Genomic DNA, 26,095 nt, shown 5'->3' with positions numbered 1-26,095 from the left:
TGCCTGCCTTTGGCCCAGGGCGCGATCCTGGAGTCCGAGATCGAGTCCCGGGTTGGGCTCCGGGCATGGAGCCTGCTTCTCTCTCCTTCTGTGTCTCTGACTCTCTCTCTCTCTCTCTATCATAAATAAATAAAGAAAGAAATCTTTAAAAAAAAATGCCCTTAAAATAGAAACTTTCTTCTTCCATTTGCAAGTTAGCATCTTCAGGATGCTAAACTAAGTCATCCATTTCAGAGATTTTTAAAACAAACAATGCCTCTTTTCAGATGATGTCATAAATGATATATAGGTCAAAACGAAGGCTTTTATAATTAATAAATCTTAGAAAGTAAGTATGTAAAAAAGACACAAATGACTGAAGCTACAGTTTTGCTACACTTTATTCCAAGTTGGCCCTACTTCCTAATTATTTGAGGGAACTCAAAATCTAGTGTCCAAATGTAAATATCCATCATATATTGAAAAATAATCTTTACATTTGTACTGTGACCCAAAATTGGCACACTTAAATATGTGAGTCAGACACAAGTGGTCAACCCTTGATACAGAACAAAATCGGGAAGCGGCATAGCAAGTCAGCTATGCTCTCATTTATTAAACTCTCAAATTGAACTATAATCTTCCGAAGTTATACACACCACAATACACCTTTGCACAGGTAATTTTATTATCTCCTGTGGGTGTCAACAGTGCTCACAGATTGTAATTTGAAACATTCAGAAAGCACATACCTGAATATCATCACATTTCTTTACATCATGATTCAGTAACTATTAGACAGTTATGTCTGCTAAATACAGTGAACAAAATGGTATAAACATTTACCATTCCCTTGTAAACAAGGCTTTTGTGCACAACAGTAACAAATGGAATTAATGCATATCAGAATATCAATAAAGAAAGACCTTCTCTTTAAATAAACTATTCTGTTTATAAATAAACTCTGATTTTTTTTAGTACACATTTACAGACCTGATCAATAAAAAGAAGTAAGATACCTATTTTCCTTTAAGAAGAAAATATTGAGAGATGGACCACTATGGAAGAACTCACCTAGGAAAGGGGGGCAGAAGCAAGCAAAGGACAATAGAGAGTTAAAAGTATTGTCATACTACAACCTATATCTGTTAGAATACACCAACACAAGGACAGGATTGTCTGGGAAGGAGCTCATTTTTACTTGAATTCCAGCAAGTTGCAATCAATCTTGTAGTACACATAGGGGTAGTATTCCTGTTGACTCAGGTTTAAGCCCGGAATATCCATAGGAGCCTATAGAAAAATCAGACAATTATCCAATTGAGTACTTACAGAAATCAAAAAAAGAAGAAATTAAGTATTACCATCTACCTTCTTATTGAAAACCTACTCTGAGCTAAGTTTATGTGTTTATGCTAATTTAATCTGAGTTAGGCATTATTACTACTATTTTGCCAATGAGTTAACACAGTGGATAGTGAAGCCAGATTTAAGCACTCACTGACTCCAAAGCCTGAATGTGTTTAACCAGGACCTTATGATCCTGTTTTGTGCATAAGGCATAAAATTACTTTTTAAATCTCAGGCTTGAGATATCGAGTTTATCAGACACATGGCTTATTAAAATATTGAACAGAAGTAAACTAAGTATGACTTTAATGATATCACTTATTATTTACATGTTTTAAGAATATACTGGTAGGGGGCAGCCCTGGTGGCGCAGCGGTTTAGCACCGCCTGCAGCCCGGTGTGTGATCCTGGAGACCCAGGATCGAGTCCCACATTGGGCTCCCTGCATGGAGCCTGCTTCTCCCTCTGCCTGTGTCTCTGCCTCTCTCTGTCTGTCATGACTAAATAAATAAAATCTTAAAAAAAAAAAAAAAAGAATATACTGGTAGGAAGGGCACCTGGATGGCTCAGTCAGATGGGCATCTGCCTTCAGCTCAGGTCATGATCTCAATCTCTTGGGATAGAGCCCTGCATTTGGGGTCCCTGCTCAGCAGGGGAGTCTGCTTCTCCCCCAGCCCGCCCCCACTCATGCTCTCTCTCAAATAAATAAAATCTTAAAAAAAAAAATAAAAGAATATACTGGTAGGAAATTGGGTATCAAATAGTTGAACCTTGTATTTTATTGACAATTAATGAAAACCTAGAAAGCAATTTCCTGCATTTTCTTCTATCAAAAAAAACCTGTTTCACAGGTTCTAACTAATGCAAAAGTAAGATACTACCATCCTAAAGTGGAAAATAATAAGATATTTGAAATTAAAAATATGAACTAAAAGCCCACTACAATTTTAAATGGCAATAGCAACAATACACACTTTGATTATACTCTTTGAGAAAAGATATAAATACATCACTTTAGAAAAATGGTAGTTCCCTTCAAAACACTCCTCTACTGACTTCACTACCTGTCCTGAATACAATCAAATTAACTAATTTTCTTCTCTGCAATTTATTAACTTTGGTAAACAAGTAGTATCACTGGTTGCTTCTTTATTTCTGCAGCTATAAATATCTGATCTATAGCAAGACAATGACTGGTTTAGAAGCAAAGCACCGCTTAGAGTATAAAACAGGGTAAATAATGTAAATTACTTGCTATGCTTATCTAACAAATTGAGAACCTCAAAGTAATTTAAAAAAAAGATTAAAAATACGATATTTACTATCCCCTTTCCATTCTCTCCTTCCAATAGTTTTTTTCTGAAATTCATTCCAGTTCCTACTTTACAAAGGTACCTAATAAGAACTTACATCAATAATAGCTGCCGCACTGCTGTCTAGGTGTTTATACAATTCATATAATACTTCTCTTAGTTTCTTCATTGTTTTCTTATTGGGCTGAAGTAGCATTGCTTGGAAGTTCACTGGCAAACCATACCTTATAAGGAAGCAAACATATATAACACAAATATAAACATATAAAGAGATTTTCTTTTCAAAGCAAATATTCTCATAGTCTTCTTTAATCACAGTTAACAGAGACACGGCATCTCATTTCAATGACCACCTTTACAAGTTCAACTACTATACAAAGAAACTCAAATCTTCTCTGGTCCTCACTCCACTAAAAATGTTTCCTTAAATGAGAGCCCATTGTATACTAGGAATTACTTTTAATTTTTCTTCAATTTTTAAGATAATATATGAATCCCCTCAGTAAACAGCAATAATATATACACTTAGAGGAGACACCTTCACAATAAGGAGCAACATAATTACTCATATCTTGAAAAGTCAATGAAATGTATAAATAGCATGGCTGCAGGTAAGGATTTTGAACTACTACTAATATGAGCAAAATGTAAAGAGGATCACAAGATGATTGAGATTTTTAAGTATCTCAGAATAGTAAAATATTTCAGGTCAATACAAAACAATGATTTCAAATAAATCATCAGTATATTGTGTAACAAACTACACGTAAAGAATGTAAAAGATCTTCTTTTAAATAAGCACTAGTGGGCAGCCCAGGTGGCTCAGCGGTTTAGTGCTGCCTTCAGCCCAGGGCCTAATCCTGGGGACCTGGGATCGAGTCCCGCATCAGGCTCCCTGCATGGAGCCTGCTTTTCCCTCTGCCTGTGTCTCTGCCTCTGTCTCTCATGAATAAAAAAAAATTTAAAAAAAAAAATCTTAAAATCTTAAAAAAAAAAAAAAAAGAACAAGACTAATATAAATGTCTGATACAATCTCTGCCTCATGGTACCCCTTTGGTTTTTCCGCATCAACTTCCTATTACTGGACTGTGTGCTGTAACAAAGAGGTCTAAATGCAAAAGGATCTATAAACTCTTCAGTTCCAAGTTTTTCAAGTAACTTTCTTTACCTTAAAACAGACTCAACAAAAACCCTCAACGCTTTCACATGAATCCATGCAATAAATGCCTCACTGAAATTTACTTTCAGCCACCGTACAAGTGGTCCCTATAAAAAGGAAAAAAGAAAACATCACCACAAATCTGATCTTGAAAATGGCAATTAGAGATAAACCAAATATTTTTAAAGGAGCGACCATTCAATAAGAATATACAGAATTAAATCACATTATAATTCACTTTAAAAATGTTTCATTATTCTCATTATCTTGGACACTTCATCTTAAATAAGATTAAAAGGTTAGCTACTACTCTATAACCTCAGTAGACATGAAAATTCATGGAACCTCTTCACTACACAACAAAAGTTATACATTTTAATATATATATAAACTAATACAAAATATAGATGTGCTCTAGGTTTGAAAAACAAATTATAAAAACCTGAACTTACACAATAAATTTCAGACATTTCAAACAGAATTCAATGTACAAACAACTTCTTGGGAACAGGATAAACAGTTACGTAGTAAGTCATTCAATACATATCCCTAGGTCTTAATTTTTTCATCTATAAAATCAGAGATGTTGATCTAGATCCCTTAATCCTCTTCATATTCTAAACTTTTAATGATTCTACTACATAAAATAACTTCTCTTTGAACTTAAAATATTCAGTATTATTTACAGTACTAAATAAAAATACTCCTTTAAAAAAACAGATTTCAAAAAAATTAATACTGCCTCTCAATACATAAAAGACATACATGATCAGTTCAGCTAAGTTATTTAGATAACATCATTAGGCTCATCTGATGTGCCAACCAATTAAGACAAAGTGAAAATCTCTGGTTAAAGTATCTGTTCTGGGCAGCCCCGGTGGCTCAGCAGTTTAGCGCCGCCTTCAGCCCAGAGCCTGATCCTGGAGACCTGGGAGCCCGCATCGGGCTCCCTGCATGAAGCCTGCTTCTCCCCCTGCCTGTGTCTCTGACCCTCTCTCTCTCTCTCATGAATAAATAAAATCTAAAAAAAGTAAAAATAAAAAATAAAGTATCTGTTCTTTAAAAAGGCTCTGGACCTTTTAACAAGTTGGTTTTATTGGTCAGGGTTAGTTTTCTCCCAACTGAGATGATATGGTTTATAAAGTACTGACGATTTGCTTCTCTTGCATCATAAGAGAAATAAATATTCAGCTCATTCGGGTTTCCCCTTCCATGCAAGTTTCTAGTCTTCACAATAATCCAGCACTTAAAGATAACAAGGAAATTGACACCATCTTCCCTTGTCACAATTCCATGCCCTTCCCCCATTTTGCCTAAAACATACTAACTCTCCAGTGGTTTAAACAGAAATTGGTTCAGTATGATTGCAGCATTAAAAAAATTTGCCTCAAGAAAATGAAAATTCTTACTGAAAAGAAGTACTATTTAATAAAATAATTCCTCACTATAGAGGCATTAACACTGCATTTAAGATTAATTCCTTATATGGACTTAGAGTAATTAATTTTAAGGTATGGACTTCAAGATAACTATTCACAGATCTAAGTTTTGCTTAGAAAAAATTCATTTTAATAGAAAAAATAACTAAAATCAAATGTCTTAAAAGAAAAGTAAAATCAGTTTTCTTCTCTTTTAAATAAAAAGGAAATAGAAATACTGCTTTTTCTTCTCAACACTGATAATACTAAATATTAAGAACACATACAAACTGCTTTTTCTTGTCAGTAGAAAGCCTGTTCATTTCTTCTTTATCTGCTTTCATCTCCTCTTCATTATACTGGAAGTCACGAACGATGAATCTAAATTTGGGGAGGGAAATACAAATTATCTGTGCTGTGTCTACAGGTGATCTAACAAATTAAAAAACAAAAAATAATCATCTTACTTGTTTTCCCTGGCTTTGTGTCTGAAGTCATCAACCGCCTTCCTAAACAAGGTGACATTACAAAGGTAACTGTCTTGGTCCTCTGAGAGAACACTATGGAGAGAAAGAAAGGTCCACTTAAAGCTTTCTGTTTACTGCTCTCTTTCACACTGAGGGCAGAATTCACAAAGCAGGAGGAGGAACAGGAAGATATGGTAGCCCTTCCCAAACCACCTCAATGCTAACCACCTGTACTGCCTCAGAGACTGTTTTTATTTATGATGTCTTAACAGCCCTATGACATTTACCACTTTCTAATCCAACAAAATCCAACATTAATTCAAGTAAAATGTTCAAACTCTAAGAACCATGTTTTTCAATCTATCAGTGCCAGGCTAGCTGAGGCAAAACCAGTAACTAGTTTATTCCAGACTCTGCCTGCTTCCTCCTTCTCCTCCAGAAACCAAATTCTCTCTACCTGTCTCCAGCCCAGCCCCCTGAGGTCTGGTTCACCCTCTCTGAGCTGCCAGTACCTCCTACCTCAGATCTTTCCTGTTCTCCCACCACATCCTAACTCAAAAACAAACAAATGCAATAGTCTAAATAACTTCTGACAAAACACACTTTCATGCATCTCAGGGGTTCCTCCTAGGCTCTAGAAGATCCCAGAGACGTTAGAACTTCTATCTAGTTATGAGTCTCATTGGACATCACTGGAAAGTCCTTTCCAAACACAACTGTAGGGAGATTTTAACTGTGATATAAATTTGTAATACCCTGGGGAAAAGCTGTTTGGAAAGACAAACTGTACAGCTTATGTATACTATACTTCTCACTTGGCCTTCAAAAGCTACCTACAGCTACTTATGTAGAGAATCCCATGTGGGAGGTCTACAAAGCTATACACTGAATTGTTCAACAATGATGATGTTGGGACAGAAATATCACCTAATGGGGGGGAGGGGAGTCTCTTTTCCCTTCTATCTTCCAAGTATCAGGTTGTTGTTTTTTGTTTGTTTGTTTGTTTCTTTATAGTTTTTATTTACAATGTGGTACTTCTGAAATCAGAAAAAAATGTTTTACAAACCTGAGGGAGTACTTGTGGAATTCAAAGATACTTTACTAAATATGGGGGAGAAAAGAAAAGCAAGTTTAGTTTTTCCAAGAAGTCTAAGAACTGCCTGGTTAGCAGTTAATTCAGGTAAATTCAGGAGGTAACTAAAATACTTAATGGCAGAATGGCTGTTAAGAACTGAAGCCACCCTGGCTCTCAATCTACCTTTTCCAGCAGCAGGACCAGCAGACACCTCTAGGAGAACTGACCACTGTCATCACTCAGCTACTCTGAATTTAAAACATCTAAACTTCCTTTTCAAAGGTGCCCTCTTGGGGCGCCTGGGTGGCTCAGTCAGTGAAGTATCCAACTCCTGATTTTGGCTCAGGTCATGATCTCAGGGTCACTGAGATTGAGCCCCATGTCGGGTTCTGTGCCAGGCATGGAGCCTGCTTAAGATTTTCTTTGTCCCTTTTCTCTCTTCCTCTTTTTTTCCTACAGCCCTCTCCCTCTCTTAAACAACAACAAAACGGTGCCCTCTCTGGTTGGCTCAGTCAGTAGAGTGTACAACTCTTGATCTCAGGGTTAAGAGTTCAAGTCACACACTGGGTGTAGAGATTACTTAAGAATAAAATCTTAAAAAAAATGATAAAATCTTTTAAAAGCTTAAAACTTAAAAAATGAATAAGTAAATAAAAGGTGCTCTCTCAAAACTATTACTCTTAGTTCTGGCTCCTGGTGCCTATCAAATCCAAAGCAAGGCAGCTACCAAGTGGACAGAACGCCATAAAAAACATTTAATGATCTTCAGGTCTCCCAGGCTTAACTCTGTAAAATGCACACTGTGATCAAAACAAACCCAAATCCAACCTGACAGGCTAGTGCAGACCCCTATAATACTCCTCCATTGTCACAGTTATCTTTTAAATTAACGCAGTACTCTGCCATTTTAAAGACCATTTCAAAAGTATTTGATGTTTGACATGGCTCTATGACAGTGAGCAGGGTGTCTATTATGCAGGCTCCTTTATCATGTAGAGACCTGGGTCACAGCAAAGTTGTCTGGCTTATTCAAAATCCTCATGGGGAAGGAAGCCAAGATAAAAATTCAGTCTTATTTTATGACTAAATCCTGCTGTGCTACCTTATTAAGAAAAAATAAATAGAAACCATTTGCTTTTCCTTCCTATACCTAGGAAAGGTATTTCTTAAAACATTATAAAAAAACAAACCATGAGTCCTTGGTATAATGGACTTTCAATTATGTAACATGTACTAAGTCTCTATAAATGTGCCCTGCTCTTGCTACATATTAGGAATAAAGCTAAGACAATGTAGTTTGCTGACCTCAAGGCAGGGGTCTAATCAAGAAGACAGACAGAAACAAGTAATACAATACAGAACTGTAAATGTTATAATAGAAGATATATGTAACATATTGGGGCAAAAAGGGAATAAATAATTATCTCAGGGGACATTACAGAGTTTCACAAGAGCAGTGATGTCAAGTGGAAGTCTGAAAGACAGGCAAAAGAGAGAACATGCCAGTAGAATCCCACAAGCAAATGCATACAGATGTGAAATAGCATGGCGCATTTGGGGCTCTACCAGAAATAAGTAGCTGGAACACAGAGTACAAGGGGTGTGTGTGTATGCATACGTATATGCCAGTAGTAGATTGGTACACCACGAAAGTGAAAATGGCAGCAATGCAGGAGAGGAAAATATTGGAGATAAAGGAGACCAGCTAATGGCAATTACAATAGTCCAGGCAAGAGATGGGAACCTAAACTAAAGCAGCGGCTGTAGCTACAAGGGCAGGGCCAAGAGGGGACAGGGGGTGTAAAGTCAGTGGAAACATATGAAGTTGTTGGTATCTGACCATTTTTGACCTACAAAACAGCAATTCCATATGACTCAACCAAATGCTACTGGAGGTAGAAATAATATAGCTGTTAGATTGGGTCATGGGGCAGGGGCGGAGTGAGGGAGAGGTAAGAGTCCAAAATAGCTGATTACCATGGTCTGGTTTGGTAACTAGGCAGAGGTTGCTGCCACACACTACACGAGAGATGAATACCTGAGGCTGGGATTGGGGGCTGGTGGGGGGGAATAATGTCCTATTACCTGTGGCACAAACACATACAGTGCCCAGGAGGAAAACAGGTGTGGGAGTCTGAAACTACAGGGATCATGAGGCCACAGATGGAGATTTCGGAGTCCCAAAGCTGCAGGCAGAGATCAGAGCCCAGGGTGTGGCTGAAAAATGCGCTGACAGAAGAATACTCTGTCCCACTAAGACAGAAAAGCCCAAGTCTAGCCTGGCCACAACTCAGACCCACCAGATTCTCTCCAGCTCACTCAGGCAATTTAGGCATAGAAGCTGGCAGACTGAATTACAGATTAATTGGGGAAGGGAGTTTGCAAGAGGTCACAGGGGCAAGAAATGATGGTGCAGGCAAGACAACAGCTAAAGTGATGACTCAAGACTCCAGGCTCAGCAGGAGAGGAAGCATGACTTGAGGAAACCAACAATGTCAGTGCAAAGGGTGGGGACTAGAGATGGACAAGGTCAAAGAGCAGGTTCTGGGACGCCTGGGTGGCTAAGTGATTGAGCTTCTGCTTTCGGTTCAGGGCATGATCCCAGAGTCCTGGGATCGAGTCCCACATCGGACTTCCCTTGAGGAGTCGCTTTTCCCTCTGCTTGTGTCTCTGCCTCTCTCTCTGTCTCTCATGAATAAATAAAATCTTAAAATCTTAAAAACAATAAAGAGCAGGTTCTATTAACAGTGGAAAAGATGGAAAGCGGCTCTGGTTCAAGAACTGGATTTAAAGTTACAGAAGTAAAGCCTTTCTAGAGGTCAAGGGTGAAGCAAGAGAAGAGCCCACAAAATTCAAGTGGAGGTGATGCTTTGTGAGCTGCAGGAAGCCAGAAGTTGGAGGGATTTCAAACCAAGCCAAAACCAGCAGCGACCTGAAGTGACATGAGACCAAGACAGAGAAACAAAATGAAAGCCAGAAGGAGAAGAAAGAGGCAAGAAAGTGCCATCTTCTTATGATTAAACATGGACTTGGAACCGTGCCTGAAAGAGAGCTTAGTTTAGCTTAACACAGGATGCACAAGTTGGACTAGGTTCAAGTAAATGACCACAAAACATGTCTTCCTTTAGTTCTATTGTTATGCAGTAGAAGTAGCACCATCTTCATACAGGCCTAACCAGGCCTGAAGGAAGCAGCAATGTTTTCCACACATTTCATGGCATTTTCAGTCATCCAAGTGAGTAGCTGTGCTTCTAGAGTTCACTAGTTCTGCCTGCTGCTTCTGATTTCTTAGCTCTGTCCTAAAACTCAGACCTGCAATCTTCCGTCCCCTAATTCATCTTCCTATGTTACTGCTAAGGCAGCTCTTCTGCTTTCCTTCATGAAAGTTATTTTTACAACCCCCACAACACAAGGGAACTTTTCTCTGCACAATGGCTTGTACAGTTTTTCTTAAGCTTTCCTAGTGAGGTTCCTCTAGCTCCCTGACCAAAAACCTCTGTGAAGCACCAATGTGTTTGTGATACTTTCCAATAACACAGAAAAGGCACAAGTTTACTAGTGATGGGACCTGGTCGGACTCTCTTCACAAGTAAAAGCAGACAGACAAAAAGGAAAGTGGTAATCCTGAGTACAAGTGAAAAACACCTCTCTCTGAACAGTTTTTCCAACAAGAAGCAGAAGAGCAACCCAGCCTCCACTTCTTTGGCCATAACTTTGCATGGCATTTACATACCTCCCTACACTTATCCACACAACAAAGATAGTAGTTCAAGCTGTCCAATAATTTTAAGACTTAAGTAGAATATTTTACAAATAGCTGGATTCTAAGCATTTTTTAAGTGAAATTATTTCCTTCAGGTTTGAAGACAGGATTCTCCTACCTCAGAATTTCACTTTCATCTTCACTGCGCTCAAGACTAAGGACTCAAGAGCCAAAAAGCAACAACTGAAAGTATTACTATTTACAAAATGACTTAAAAATGAAGCACTTAGAACAATTACTAGCACAAAGGAGCTATTCAAAAATGTTAGTTGTTATGATAAGCAAAAAATCCAGCATCAAGTCATAGAGATCTTTCCTGAACAGTGGACAAAATTCCAATGTAGCCCACTAATGCCTGTCTGCCCCATACAAGTGAACCATCCTCTTCACAGCGCTGGTATACCTGTTGTTCTTGTGGACTAAATTTAAATAGCTAAACTTTCATGTCAGTGTTCTGAATGTCTCTCTGAACTGAGAAACAGGTACAGCAGTGGTTCTCACTGACTGGTGGTCAGAGAGCAGTTATTCATCATTCAGAAGCTGAGGCTGTCTAAAATGAACTCTTACCACTTAGAATTTTTTCCTTTAAACTACTATAGTGATGTTCAAGAGATGTAAATCTCTAAAGTAGTATTTTTTAAGTCTTTTCAAAATAAATCTGAAACTTATCTACACACCACTTCCCTGGACCCTAGGTCTGGCATATTACAACCTGTGAGGATATTCTGTATACACTGGGTCCTTGGGTCTCCTCCTTCCCCTGCCTCTCAGACATAAAGTCAACCTCTATGGCTTTAACATCCTACAGAGTACAAAGATAGAAGTTGTTATTTGTTAGAATAACCAGCTTCAGTAGAAGACTAATACGAAAAAAAAAAAAAAAAGAAGACTAATATGAAGACACAACCTTAGTCTTCAGTTCACCATGTGAGGGGCTGGTGTGAATGGAAGGCATTCCCCAAAACGGGGGGGACTGTGATGAGCAGAGGTTTGCGTTTCAGTTCTCAAAAAATAAAAAAAAAAATAAAAAAATAATAAATCAACATCTGTGAAACTATGATAATCGTATACTGTATATTTTGTATATCTTATCAAGCCTTAAAATAGCCTCATAATGTGTACTGGGAAGGTGCTATGCTCATTTTATAGACAAAGAAAATGAGGCCCAAAGAAGGTAAATGACTTACCCCAGGTCACATAGCAAGTTGGTAGCAGAACCAGCAATAGAACTCAGATCCCTGGGTCCAGCACTCTTTCCATTATACTAAGCTACCTCCCATATGACACAATGAAACTGGAAAAGAAAATATTTCATGGGCCTAACCTTACTAATACCACTTCTTTACTATCTGCTATATCTTTCTCTCACCACATGTTGCCACCTCTTGAGGCATAGCCATACAAAAGATTCCTGGGGGGTGCATATACACTGTATTTAATATTTTTTCAAAGAACTTCTAGTGTGAAACTAATACAGAATAAAATGACAAGGTAGTGTCAACAGTATAAGCCCTAACATTAAAATAAATACCTGACTTTTAGTCCTAACTTTGTCATTGGACACTTACACAGTCAAATGCAGCCATATGCCTTGGGCAACTACTCAATTCTTCTGTATCTTTACCTCTTTAGCCACAAGAATAACTGCTCCAACACTTTTCAGAAGTGTTGTAAAATCAAATTAAACAATGTATATCAATCCATAAATTTAAAAACACTTAATACAAGGGTTTTCTTAATGGAAAATATAGGTTAGGCTGAATCTATGCTCACTGGAAAGTGATGGTAGATATTTAGAGATCAACACGGCACTCTAGCAGCCATTTTGGTACACTTCCTTTGCAAGAGAAATGAAGAATTATACATAGACACATAGTGATTATACAATAAATACCGAATGAAGAATTTTCAGAAGGTGGCACAGCAGGCAGAAAAAGTACCATACCAGTGACCGGGGTTCTAATTCTAGTCCTGCCATTAGTGAGATGTGTGACTGGGCAACCCACTTCACCCCTGAGGCCTCAAACTTCTACATCTATAAACATGAGGCAGTCAATTCGACTGTAGAGAGCCCCTTCCAGGTCTATAACTGTGATAACTAGAGTTAAAATAACTTATTTATAAGGTGAAAGATATGGTCCTGAAATTGTAAATTTTCTACGAAGAAAAGATAAAGATACTTCCCAACCCAATTTTCCAGCTATAAAGAGGAAATCTAGGAAAGAAATGGGTTTTTACAGAGTACTACTTACTTGCTAGACCTTGGAACTACCATTTCAGCTAGTGTTTCATACTGCTTAATCCAGTCATTGTGGTTTAACCTGCAAAAAGGTACAGTAAGTACAAGAAATGAAAAAACATGTCTTACCTACTGCCATATCTAGAAGGAGAAAAAATATGAGAAAAACAGGAATTTTGACTAAAGCATACCTCAAATCTATGTAACAACAACAACAACAAAAATCCAAGTTTCCTACTGAGAATGAATTTCAAATATAGTAACTGGTGAAGCAGGAAATGCAGTTCACCACTCTTATATCCAGTAAGTATTGCAAAAGAGGCACATCCTAGAACTAAGTGTGGAAAGGAAGTAAAGTACAGATTCTAAATGACTTTCAAACTTCAGAGTTAATACATATTACCTTGTTAAAAATAAATTAATTTAAATGCCATACTGAAATCCCTACCATTTCTATTCACTGGCTGTTATGAGAGGCTGGATCAAACTGTATTTACTAAAAGCACAGCATGCCAGGAAGCATTGAGTAAATTAAGTGACAGCAAACCATGCTGCACAGAACATTGTACAACAACCACCTTCTCTAGAGACCAACGGTTTTGGGCGTGTGCGGAAAGACAGTTATGTTTGCAATATAAAGAACTGCAGTATTTGTAGACCAGATAGTGAATGATTCAACACATAAGGTACTCTAGGTCCTATGTTTCAATTATAATGTACAGAAGATTGTAAAAACTTCTGATATTAAACACCAATTTTCAATAAAGACTGAGACAAATCTTTTATCTGAGCAAAAGTTATTTTCCTAATAGTATAAAAACACAGATACACAGAAATTTATTATAAATAATCAGTGCTCTAGTATTCTGCAATAAGGGGGGAAAAGCAGGAGTCAGATAATATTGTAGCTACAGTAAATTCACTGGGGGTGTTTTCCCACCCTTTCTAGGAGGTATCATTTTCCAATCCCAGCTCCTTAACGATATAAAAATGGAGAGCACAGCAAAGCAAGAATTCATGCAATGATACTGTGAAGAATCTCCAAATCCCACCTCAGTTTGGATCCTCCAAAGATTCCCCAATAGCGAGACTTCAGTCCAAGTCAGAAGTAAAACCATTACCAGTGTTTCTCTCTCATACACACACACACACACACACACACACACACACACACACACACACACGTATGTGCACAGAGTTCTAATCCTTTCTATGAGTGTCCAAAGGTTTCATTTTACCAAGATTAACTATAATCAAACGTTAACACAGAAGACCTACTCTAAAGAAGATTTCTTTTTTGGGGTGGGGGGTGTAAAGAAGATTTCAAAGGGTTATCTAATCCAGCAAACTATGCGCAGAGCCTGTTTTCATAAATAATGTTTTAGTGAAACACAGCCACATCTGATCTGTATATACTGTGTATGGCTGCTTTCAGCTACAACTACAGAGTTGACATCGCAGAGCTGAATAGTTGTAAGAGATCTTATGGCTCACAAATTGTGAGATATTAACTACATGGCCCTTTACAGAAAACCTTTGCTAATAACCCTTGACCTAATCTATCCTTTGATTCTTAAAGGGTTTCACTCATCTTCAACAATCATAAAGATTTTTCAAAAAGACAAAGAGCTTCCTAGTATCGAAAAATCCAAAATCTGTATTTTAAAAAAATCTAGTAATTTAGTATTATTTAATTTTTAAATAAGCCAATTCTACTAAGCTGCTAAATTTGATTTAGAATCTCAATTTAGGGATCTCTGGGTGGCGCAGCGGTTTGGCGCCTGCCTTTGACCCAGGGCGCGATCCTGGAGACCCGGGATCGAATCCCACGTCGGGCTCCCGGTGCATAGAGCCTGCTTCTCCCTCTGCCTGTGTCTCTGCCTCTCTCTCTCTCTCTCTCTCTCTCTCTCTCTCTCTCTCTGTGACTATCAGAAATAAATAAAAATTAAAAAAAAAATTTAGAATCTCAATTTATAATTGATGTCTCCATTACCAAATTAAGAACTAAATTCTACTACATGTGCCATGAGTCGCACTGGTTGACAGAATGAATGACAAGGTAATAGTCCCTCTACAATTGAGTTCTATGGAACACTTCAAATTACAATATCAGATACTAATATTTTTCTTATATTTTAACAAGTAAAAAACTTTTGTAATTAAAAGACATACTTGGGAACTACGACCAGTAATGTGACGAGATACTCTGAATCAAGAACAAAATCATCCTTCTTCACAATTTCCGCTAAACTTCTAGTTAGCAAACTTCCTCTGAGGAATAAAAAAAAAATAATAATCAGGCTGATAATGCCTCCATAATACAAGTAAACAAACAGTAGGCTAATTACATTCACATGTATATACTATATATACATCTTGAGAAACAGATTAATTTTAGTTAACATTTTTATTTATATGAAACCAAAATGTAGCTATTTCCCTCTCCCATTATCAAAGAAATGTGAACATTTATCAAAATTTGCCTCTAGTATCTCCCTTTGTGTTTGCTTTAATTAGTGTAACTCAGCTCTTCTCTTGATTACATATATAATATCTTGACTGGGCAAGTGTTATTCATTATATGTCAATTAAAGTCTATTTCATCATAATTATAAAATTATATTGTCTAAGGACAACCTTTGATTTTCCTTCCTCTCCCTGGGTATCATCTGATACTAAGCAATTTTGGTTAGTTAACTCAATAATTAACTCTTCCAAATCAGTCTTCATTTGGTCTCCCAGTACATTTCATAATGAAAATGACCTGCGTTATTTGTACCACTGAAGGCATCCCACCAACTTTCCCTCTGGAATACAAATGCATAACTTGTTTATGCTTAAAGCTTGCAGTAGTCATACAATAAGATCAAGAAAACAAACATGTTTTAATTTTTGAAAACCTAACATGTAAAAAAGCTAAACCTGGAAAACAGAAAAACAGATAAATTACACTGCAAAAGAATTCTTCAGTAGAATTATTTTAAGGAGCAGGTAACTGCTATGTAATTAAACTATGATTTGATTTTAAACAGTTTTAGACAATTTTTCAGTAAAAACTCAAAATGTATAAAGGTATTCAACTCACAAGTTTTATGAAACAAGCATAATAAATCAGCCTCACATCTGTTTTGACTAGACCAAATTAATAAACTTTTCTCCATGAAGTAAACAAACACCGTTTTGATTACAGAAACAGCATAATCTGAAATTAACTAAACCCCAACAATAGCTCATTTAGTGCATGCTAGAATGCTCCCCCACTTCTTAATATTCACATATACTTAATATGCTTACGCATTCTTCCGTTCCAAATTCTGAAGATTTCCTTTCAAGTTATTATATGCGGATGCTCTAGATTTCAGGTCATTGTCAATCTGAGTCACTCCCTTTAAAAACGAAAAAGAAAAACAAGCAAATTTTCCTAAATCTGCCTCTACTAACACAAATAAAGTAGCTGTACCTGAACATTTACTTTAAAAAACACCACTAGTTGCTGATGTAAGAACTATTATTTTAAAAGCACAACTTTAAAAGTTCATGTTAAAAAATAACCTACTTCATTTTGAAACAACCTTGGTAATTTCCATATGAAATTTTTGTACTAAAGATAATGTTTTAGTCCACATATATTTTAATTACTGTTACGATATTACTTCTTAAACCATGTGAATGGAATGTAGGCCACTGGGTATAGATATTATTGATTAAAAGACTTTAAATTCATAAGGCTAAAGGATCAATTTCCAAAAGTAATAAACTACACAGTTTTGTTTTACACTATTCTTACACAAAATATTTTAGCGATCAAATTAAAATTGTGGTTGAATGTATTTATAAATGTTACAGAAGATGATTTTTCAAAATAAGGCCTAAAACTACTAACAATTTAGGGAGAAAATACAAATCAGCAGATTTAACATTTGAAAAACTAGTTTAGACTTGGCTCTATCATTATTAGCTGTGTGCCCCCAGGAGAAGTCAATTCACCTCTATGATCCAGTTTCCTCATCTATACCAGTATCAGAAGATGATGATTAGATCTTTGATAAGGATCAAAAGAAAATAAGGCTCAGTCATAGTAAGAGTACCACTCTGTATAATCAAATTACTTGTTTTCATTAAATTATAATGATGATTTCAGTTTTTAAATTCTTTATAAATCTACTCATTCATATTTAACTATAGAGTACACTATTCAAATAGTCATTGGGAGCCAGGAAAAAGTCTGTCCAAACAATTTAAACCATACTTTTTCATCCTAGTCAGGTCATGACAATGTTGATGATTAAAAGGGCCTTGTCTATTGCCCTGTTTGTAGTTTTAGGAAGACTTTTACATTTTCTCTCAATTTCAATGGCTACAATATAAAAGGAACTCTTAAAAGTCCGTGGATGAACTTCAAGATCTGTGTACTCCCTGAAACTGTTCATAAAGTCATGTTTACATAAATATAGGAATTTTTCTGGGTAGAGGATCAATATTGAATGTCAGAAGGCATCAGAGAACCCATAAAGTTTAATGTCTGAATCAGTACTGTACAGAAAACATGCTGAAGTAATCACTGTCACCTACCTGGATGACTGCTAAATCTTTAATAGAGTCCAATTTCCTGTTCTACATAACTTCAGTTACCCTTAAAATTTGTATAAATAATAATTATAGAATTTTAAAGTTTATTTTCTTACTTAGAGACCACTGATGCAATACTTAAGTTAGCCACCACTGATGCAATACTTAAGTTAGCCACTTAAATGACACAACTTGGATAACGTGTACAGCAAAGTGTTACACTTTTTAACATCTTTCCTTTTTGTAAAATTTGTACTAAGGGTACCTCCTATTTGTATTAGTCACATATCATTTACTTTGTCAAAACCTAAAGAATACTTCACAGCTAAATACTTATGAAATAAATAAATCAATGTGTCCCACTTGTGTCATTTTTTATCTTACCTTGGCAATTATTTCAGATATATTTTTCAGGGACTGCTTGATTGGATATTTAGCCATGTCCCACTGAAACCTTGTTATATAAGTAACCAAGTCAACTGAAATAAGAAAACAAATTAATTACTAAGAAGCAATAGACTGTGTATAGTTTTCCTACACAGTAATAAATTTTAACGCTGAAATCTGCTGAGAAAATCAGTAAAGACGTCATCATTGCTGGAGAGTCTCGATTTTAAAAATGTGGAACTATATTAAGTAACATGGATTAATAAACATTTTTACCTTGTAATCTGGCTGGATCTCTTCTCCTTACTCAAAATTTATACATACACATATTAAAATGCTCCTTCTACTTTGATGACTTAAAAAATGGAATATGTGCATACCCGTGATTTGCCACATATGTAGGAGAAAGAGATACAAAGATTAACTACCTCCAACTGTCTCTTCAAATAAGCAGAATTTGACAAAAATATGTTCTTTCTTTGCCAACTTATCCAAACTGAAAATAAGCCTGTTAAAACCAGGTGATGATTGTTTGTAGGAGTCTACAACAATCTTCAAAACACAGATCCTTTCACATTCAAATGAAAAGAATAAAAAATGTAGGCGCAAAGAGACACTCCACAACTATTCCGTTTTCGTAGCAAAGTCATTCACCTTATATAAGTCAATATCAAATCCTGAAACATTAGCTTACCTCCATTGGCCAACAGATTCTCCTGAACTTTATCTTTACTATCCTCCAATACATCAGCCATATATTGAGCCACCTTCTTAACCACCCTTGGGAGGGGGAAAAAAAATCAACAACCATTTTCAGAAAAAAGACCTAAATTCCATGCTATACAATGAACACATTACAAACACATAAGAATTTGACTATATATGTCCCCATTACACATAGCTGCATAATATAGAATGGGCCATAATTTCTATGAATAATGCTTTAAGGATAAAACGGACCAAGATTTTGTTACATATGTTCAACTGATTAACTTGAGAGTTTTAAAGAACCTACATTCAATGTTTATTAAGTCTGGAAAGAAAGTAATGGGAAACTAGTGAGAAACATACATTATATGACAAAAATGGGTCAATGAATCTGACTGCGAGGACCAAGAACAAAGGACAGAGGCTGGAAGCTAGTATTCACCAATTATATGCTTTCACTTAGAACAAGAGATCTGGTAGGCAACAGTAATGATGAAAAATGAGGTATTGGATTATTTATTCATTCACTATTTATTGAACATCTATGTTCAAGGAACAATGCTAAAGAGAAACCACAGTGCCATAACTACTGAAGCATCTGGATATCACCTTCTCAAACCCTTCACATTTTATGTTAAAGACACCAAAATATAAAGAGTTGGTAAGTGACTTAATCACAAAAAGTCAAAAGTCACAAAACTAGCTAATGGCAGAGTTGCAACTAGAAACATGGCATCTGGACTTTGGTGTTTTCTCCATTTCCATGTCTGCTTCTAGGCCTTGAGTGGGACACAAAAGCATACAAGACCAAAAAAAAAAAAAAAAAAAAAGAAGAAGAAGAAGAAGAAAAGAAAAAAAAAATCACTTTCACATTGCTTAAAACCGAATTGGGAGAGTGGGAATCCCTGGGTGGCTCAGTGGTTTAGCGCCTGCCTTTGGCTCAGGGCGTGATCCTGGAGACCCAGGATCAAGTCCCACGTCGGGCTCCCTGCATGGAGCCTGCTTCTCCCTCTGCCTGTGTCTCTGCCTCTCTCTCTCTCTCTCTTTCATGAATAAATACAATCTTTAAAAAAAAATTGAATTGGGAGAGATATCAAAAGACACAAATAACTAAATACAAAGCAATCTGTGGTTAAAGGTCAGCAGAGAATACCAAGTTATAGCGAGAGAAGCATAAAGGAAAAAGGGATCACTTCCAGCTACTGTAATCAAAAAAGCATGACTCAAGAGCAGGGCAATGAAGTACAGGAATAGTTCTGAAAGGATGACCAGATGGAAAGAAAGAACATTCTTGCTGCAGGGCACCCTTTAAGTCAAAATTGGGAGGGGCAGAAAAGCAAGGGCAGGATCCAGACTACCGAGAGTGCTATGCTGAGAAGGGGAGGTTAGGCTAGGGGAAGGTAGCCTGGGGCCATACTGCAGATAGCCTCTGAAGTCAGAGAAGTGTGACAAGGTCAAAACAGGGTTTTGGACACTTAATCTAAGGACCATATGCTCAATGTCAGGGAGGGTAAACAGGCAGACAAATTAAGAAACTTCTCCAAGGGATGCCAGGGTGGCTCAGTCAGCTGAACGTAGGACTCTTGGTTTTGGTTTAGGTCATGATCTCATGGGTCCGTGGGAGGAGCCCCACTCCTGGCTCTGCACTCAGTGGGGAGTGTGAGAGTCTCTCCGTCTGCTGGTCTTAGATGCTTTTGTGTTCCTAATTCTTAAAAGAGTGCATGTGTGCGAATGTGCATGCATGCTCTCTCTCTAATCAATCTTTAGAGAAAAAAAGAAAAAAGAAAAAGCAACTCCTGCAATATGAACCAATAAGGGCCAGAAAAAATCCTATGCTAAATGACCTCAAACCTAACAAAGTAGAACTGTAGAAAAAATGATGTAAGTGACTAAGTCTTTAACACATTTAACTTGGAATTTGTACATACACTTGGCTTTATCTCCAAAATTCACTTATCCCTTCAAAGGAGATAAGCCATTATTCCTGTATAATTTCACAAGCATCTTGTGAACAGAACCATTTGCTATGAACATGCAAAAATGCTCATGTTTGCCATAGAAATAGTTCAGTGTAGAACTGCCTAGTGTCGAATTTATAAACTTAGTTTGTAATTCAGAACTTTCCCAATCTCCCTGTGCATCTAAGAGTATCTATGTCAAAGTACACATGGTCACCTTAAAAACTGCTCTGATTACTTGATAAGTACTGTCATTTACTTCACATATGACAATGTTCAGACTTTAAAACTGGAACTTTAAATCATTAAGCCACCATCTGTCAATTCTCCCAAGGTCTAACAACTACAAAATTTATAAATTCCTCATATGTTTCAGAAAAACTAACAAAAGACAAGAAGGGGACGAACTGCACAGGTAACTTAATTCCACAACTAAATGAACTACACTTATCCTAAATATTTTCCAGACCCCTCCCTAAAAATTGTGAGCAAATCTTACACTATATTCAGGACATTCCAATGACAATTTAAAGAAAGACCTATAGAGTCATCAAGGTGGTTAAAAAGGATCCAAATAATTAGATTCTCAGGGACCTCCCTTCTTCATGTCTCTGGCTGTCACGACCTGAAACTGTAATGAGGGGATGGGACTATAGGGAAGATAATCACCTCAGGGATGGCAACTACAAAGAGTTTCCTCAAACATTTTCTCAATTAAAAATGTGTTATCAGGAAACCAAGTGATGATTGATATCTATTAGTACTCTGAGAATATCATCAATAGTTATTTTCACATTTGCCCTATAATGAATGTATGGAATTACTACCTGTAAAGTACTCTTGTTACTTTTTCTATCATCCTTTTACTCATTTTATTGCCAAGTGCCTTAGTCTACTGTAAACCTGTTTCCTAACTGGATTTTTTGCCTCCAATATTAAAGACCATCAGTACATGTTTAGGTCTATTTACTTACCACACGCTGCTCTGTTAAAAGGTCTCTCTGCAACATCAGCCTCTATTGCTCACAGACACTGCATTATGGCAGTTCCATCAATAAAGAAAAGCCTAATACCATACATGGGAAACTCTTCCAAAGACTTCAAAAGTTCCCTTAAAGCTTCAATCAAATATATATTTCTAAGATTCTCCAAAATTCTGAATTTTACAAAATCATACCTATTTACCCAAACCCTAAGTATTTAAAAGCTCTGTATTTCAAGAGTCAAAGGAATGAAGACTGGTTCTGCCAACTAATCAAAATGCAAAAAGTGATCAAGGATTCCCTATCCATCTTCAGCTAAAATACAGAGCAAGTAAATTTCAGAAGTGACTAACTCTAGTTTTTTTTGTTTGTTTGTTTGTTTTAAAGATTGTATTTATTTATTCGTGTGAGACAGAGAGCGAGAGAGAGAGAGAGAGAGAGAGAGAGAGAGAGAGAGAGAGAGGCAGAGACACAGGCAAAGAGAGAAGCAGGCTCCCCACATGGAGCCCGATGTGGGACTCAATTCCGGGAACCTGGGATCATGACCAGAGCCAAAGGCAGACACTCAACCACTGAGCCACCCAGGTGTCCTGACTAAAACTAGTTTAGAAAAACCTTTTTTTTTTTTACTATAATTGAATTTTAAACACAAGAGCATCACTATCTTCAATAAATGGCAATGGCATAACATTTTATGTTCATAAATCAAAGACTTAAAATTGCTAGGATGGCAATACTCCCCAAACTGACCTACAAATTCAACACAATCCCCATAAAAACTTGAGCTGAATTCTTTGCAGAAATTTGACACGATAATCCTGAAATTCATATGAAAATGAAAGGAATAAGAATAGCCAAGACAACCTTGAAAACGAAAAACATTCTAATTTCAAAACTTACTACAAAGCTACAATAATCAAGACAATGTGGTACTGGCATAAAGACAGAAATAAGGAAATATAAAATAAAACTGAGAGTCCAGAAATAAGGTCCCACATTCATGTTCAGATGGTTTTCAGCAAGGATGCCAGGACAATTCAATAGAGAAAAAATAGTCTTTTCAACAAATGGTGCTCACACAAAAAAATGAATTTGGGACTCCTACCTCACATCATATACAAAACTCAAAAAGGATGTAAGATCTGGAAAACCTGAGTGGCTCAGTCAGTTAAATGTCTGACTATTGATTTTGGCTCAGATGATCTCAGGTTTATAGGATTGAGCCCTGCATCGGTCTTCCTACTCAGCATGGAGTGCTTGAGATTCTCTTTCCCTCTACCTTTCCCTTGCCTACATTCACTCACTCTCTAAATAAAATTAATAAAATCTTAAAAAAAAAAAAAAAAAGATGTAAGACCTAATGTAAAAGCTAAAACTCAAACTCATGGAAGAAAATATAGCTATAAAACTGTCACCTTAAATTAGGTAATGATTTCTTAAACATGATATTAAAAACACAAGCAACAAAAAATAACACTGGATATTAAAATTAAAAATGTTATGATTCAGGGGCACCTAGCTGGCTCAGTCAGTGAAGCATGTGACTCTTGATCTCGGGGTCGTGAGTTCAAGCCCCACACTAGGTGTAGAGATTACTTAAAAAAAAATTTAAAAATGGGGGGGGGGGGCACCTGGGTGGCTCAATCAGTTAATCAAGCTGATTCTTGATTTCAGCTCAGGTCATGATCTCAGGGTCTGAAAGCAAGCCCTGCAGTGTTCAGTGGGGAGTCTGCTTGAGATTCTCTCCCTCTCCATCTGCCCCTCCTCCTGCTTACATATATGCTCTCTCTCTAAAATAAATAAATAAATCTTAAAAAAAAATTGTGCCTCAAAGGACAGTATCAAGAAAGTGAAGACAACCCACAGAATGAAAGAAAATATGTGCAAATCATATCTGATTAAGTGACTTGTCTCTAGAATATATAAAGAACTCTTACAATAACAAAAAGACAAGACAATGAAAAAATGAGCAAAGGATCCAAAAGACATTTCTCAAAAGAAGAAACATAAATGGCAAGTGTAAATGTATGAAAAGATGTTCAGCACATCACTAGTCATTAGGGAAATACAAACTGAAAAATGCAATAAAATACTTCATATCCCCTGGGATGGCTATAATAAAAAAGATGAATAGTAACAAGTTAGTCAACAATGTGGAGAAATTAGAACGTCTATACACTGCTAGTGGGACTATAAAATGGTGCAGCCACACTGAAGAACAGTTTGGAAGTTCCTCAAACTGTTAAAAATAGAGCTACTGTATGACCCAGTAACTCCACTCCTAGGTACATACTCCAGAGAAATGAAAACATAGGAACATACAAAAACTTGTACACAAATATTCATGCCAGCATTATTATTAGCCAAAAAGTGGAAATAACCTAAATGTCCACCAACTGATAAACAGATTAATAAAATACAGTATATTTGTATAATGGAATATTCTTTGGTTGAAATAATATCAATACATGCTACAACATGGATAAATCTTGAAATATTAAGCCAAGGAAAAGAAGCCAGTCACAAGAGACCACATATGTAAAATTTCATTTAAATGAAATGTCCAGAATAAGGAAATCTTATAGATATGTAAGAAAATAGATTAGTGGGTGGGGAGTAAGGGGGACAAGGAATAGGAGTTTGTAATGGTAGTAATGGGAAAGAGATGAAAATATACTGTAACTGATTATGGCAATGGCTGCACAACTCTGTGACATACTAAAAATTACTGTATACTTCAAGTGTGCACACTGTACACTTGAAATAGGTGAACTGCATGGTATGTAAATTTTTCTTTTTTTAAAAGATTTTATTTATTCATGAGAGACAGAGAGAGGCAGAGACATAGGAAGAGGGAGAAGTAGGCTCCCTATAGGGAGCCCAATGTGGGACTTGATCCCCTGAATGGGATCACACCCTGAGCCAAAGGCAGACTGTTCCACTGCTGAGCCACCCAGGCATCCCTGCATGGTATGTAAATTATATCTCAATAAAAAATATTAAAAAGATAGTCACCATTTTCTACTTCAGGTATATTTTATTGTATATAAATTGTACCTTCATAAAGATTTACGAAGAAAAAAAAAGATTATTTTCTAAAACCATTCCAATAAGCAGAGTATACATATGGGTATAAATCCAATGTCCAAGTAGCTGGATAAGTGACTCTCATTTAGCTCTAGTCTATGCATATAAGTACATTACCCTTCTACAAATGCATCCAGTTTAGCCAGTTCGTCGGACAAGCCAACCAAGACATCCAATGTGCCAACCTATGAGGGAAATACAGCATTTTACTACGTAGGTTTCATTTCTCCCCTCTTTTTTTTTTTTTTAACAAGGTGATACAACATCTTGAAGGGCCCACAAATCTTAAGTTTTTCTGTATTTTACTTCATAATGTGCAAGTGTGGGTAGCACAGACATTTCAGAGCTATTTACATGTACAAGCTAATCCTTTAATTCATGGGTACAACACTATTTAAGACGTGCAGATTCCATAATGGCAGGCCTATGCCTCTGCAGGAACTGCCCAGTGACGGGTGGATCATTTAAAGTCATGGTTTACAACAGCAGCTCTTAACTAAGGGTCCATGACTATCAGTGTCTCAAAGGAATTCGTAGCTACAAAAATATTAAGAACCAGCAATTTTAAGTATTTCTTAAATGAATACTATGTTAACCAGTAAAATAAAAATATCATGATTTTTTCCATTCTATAAAATTACTGATAGCTTGCTTCCCTTTGAGGCTGCTGGGTTACAGATCTTCAATAAATGTTAAATAAATTAACTACGTGAAATAACTTACGCGAGATGTGCCAAGTATGATTAAAGGGGTACAATGGTAAAAACACTGACAACATTACTGAACATTATATGAATTTAAAAGCAAAAAAATAAAAAAAAATTAATTAATTAAATAAATAAATACATACATACATAACTAAAGCAAAAAACTAGGTTCACTGTGATATTTAAGAATAGGTATTACTGGGCAGCCCCAGTGGCGCAGCGGTTTAGTGCTGCCTGTGGCCCAGGGCGTGATCCTGGAGACCTGTGTCTCTGCTTCTCTCTCCCTCCGCCTGTGTCTCTGCCTCTCTCTCTCTCTGTGAATAAATAAATAAATAAAATATTAAAAAAAAAGAATAGGTATAACTACGATTGTTCATTTCTGAAGATTGTATTCATGAATGTAATATATCAAATATTTTCATAAGATTTCTCATTAGTTTAAATTACAATTTAGAAAAGCACAAAGGTTTTTTTTTAATAAATTAATTTTTATTGGTGTTCAATTTACCAACATACAGAATAACACCCAGTGCTCATCCTGTCAAGAAGCACAAAGGTTTAAAAAATGTTATCTCATTTTGGTAGTTTACTTTTAAAATCTCAATTTCCCCATTATTTAAAATCTGAAGATTAGAAAGAACAAGATAAATTTTCAATTATGCCAATGGCTAGAAATGAGCCTTTTTTTTTTAAGATTTTTATTTATATATTCATGAGAGACACACACAGAGAGAGAGAGAGAGAGAGAGAGAGACAGAGAGAGAAGCAGGCTCCATGAAGGGAGCCCAATGTGGGACTCGATCCTGGGACTCCAGGATCATGCCCTGGGCCGAAGGCAGGTGCTCAGCCGCTGAGCCACCCAGGCATCCCTAGAAATAAGCTTTTTTGAAGGAACCCAGATAACTCATTTCTCCCAAAAGGTAAGCAGAGACA

General features: G+C 36.5%; 1 protein-coding gene across 2 annotated transcripts in view; it reads right to left on the bottom strand.

Annotated features, from left to right (window-relative positions):
* Nucleotides 1-362: 362 nt before the first annotated feature.
* ATP6V1C1 (ATPase H+ transporting V1 subunit C1) overlaps nt 363-26,095 on the bottom strand; it is a 40,934-nt gene continuing 15,201 nt past the window's right edge. For both annotated transcript variants that reach the window (XM_055303466.1, XM_055303465.1), the window contains 11 exons: nt 24,573-24,640; nt 18,414-18,499; nt 17,717-17,811; nt 16,058-16,149; nt 14,936-15,034; nt 12,777-12,845; nt 5,687-5,779; nt 5,507-5,600; nt 3,811-3,908; nt 2,740-2,866; nt 363-1,272 (listed from right to left, as the gene is read on the bottom strand). In XM_055303466.1, the coding sequence (XP_055159441.1) occupies nt 1,177-1,272; nt 2,740-2,866; nt 3,811-3,908; nt 5,507-5,600; nt 5,687-5,779; nt 12,777-12,845; nt 14,936-15,034; nt 16,058-16,149; nt 17,717-17,811; nt 18,414-18,499; nt 24,573-24,640 (1,017 nt within the window). In that variant the 3' untranslated portion in view covers nt 363-1,176. The remainder of the gene's footprint in view (nt 1,273-2,739; nt 2,867-3,810; nt 3,909-5,506; nt 5,601-5,686; nt 5,780-12,776; nt 12,846-14,935; nt 15,035-16,057; nt 16,150-17,716; nt 17,812-18,413; nt 18,500-24,572; nt 24,641-26,095) is intronic.

The sequence above is a fragment of the Nyctereutes procyonoides genome, unplaced genomic scaffold (genome assembly GCF_905146905.1).
Source record: "Nyctereutes procyonoides isolate TBG_1078 unplaced genomic scaffold, NYPRO_anot_genome, whole genome shotgun sequence".
NCBI classification, from domain to species: domain Eukaryota; kingdom Metazoa; phylum Chordata; class Mammalia; order Carnivora; family Canidae; genus Nyctereutes; species Nyctereutes procyonoides.
The sequence above is the reverse complement of the archived record's forward strand: the minus strand, read 5'-3'. Positions and strand labels throughout refer to the sequence as shown.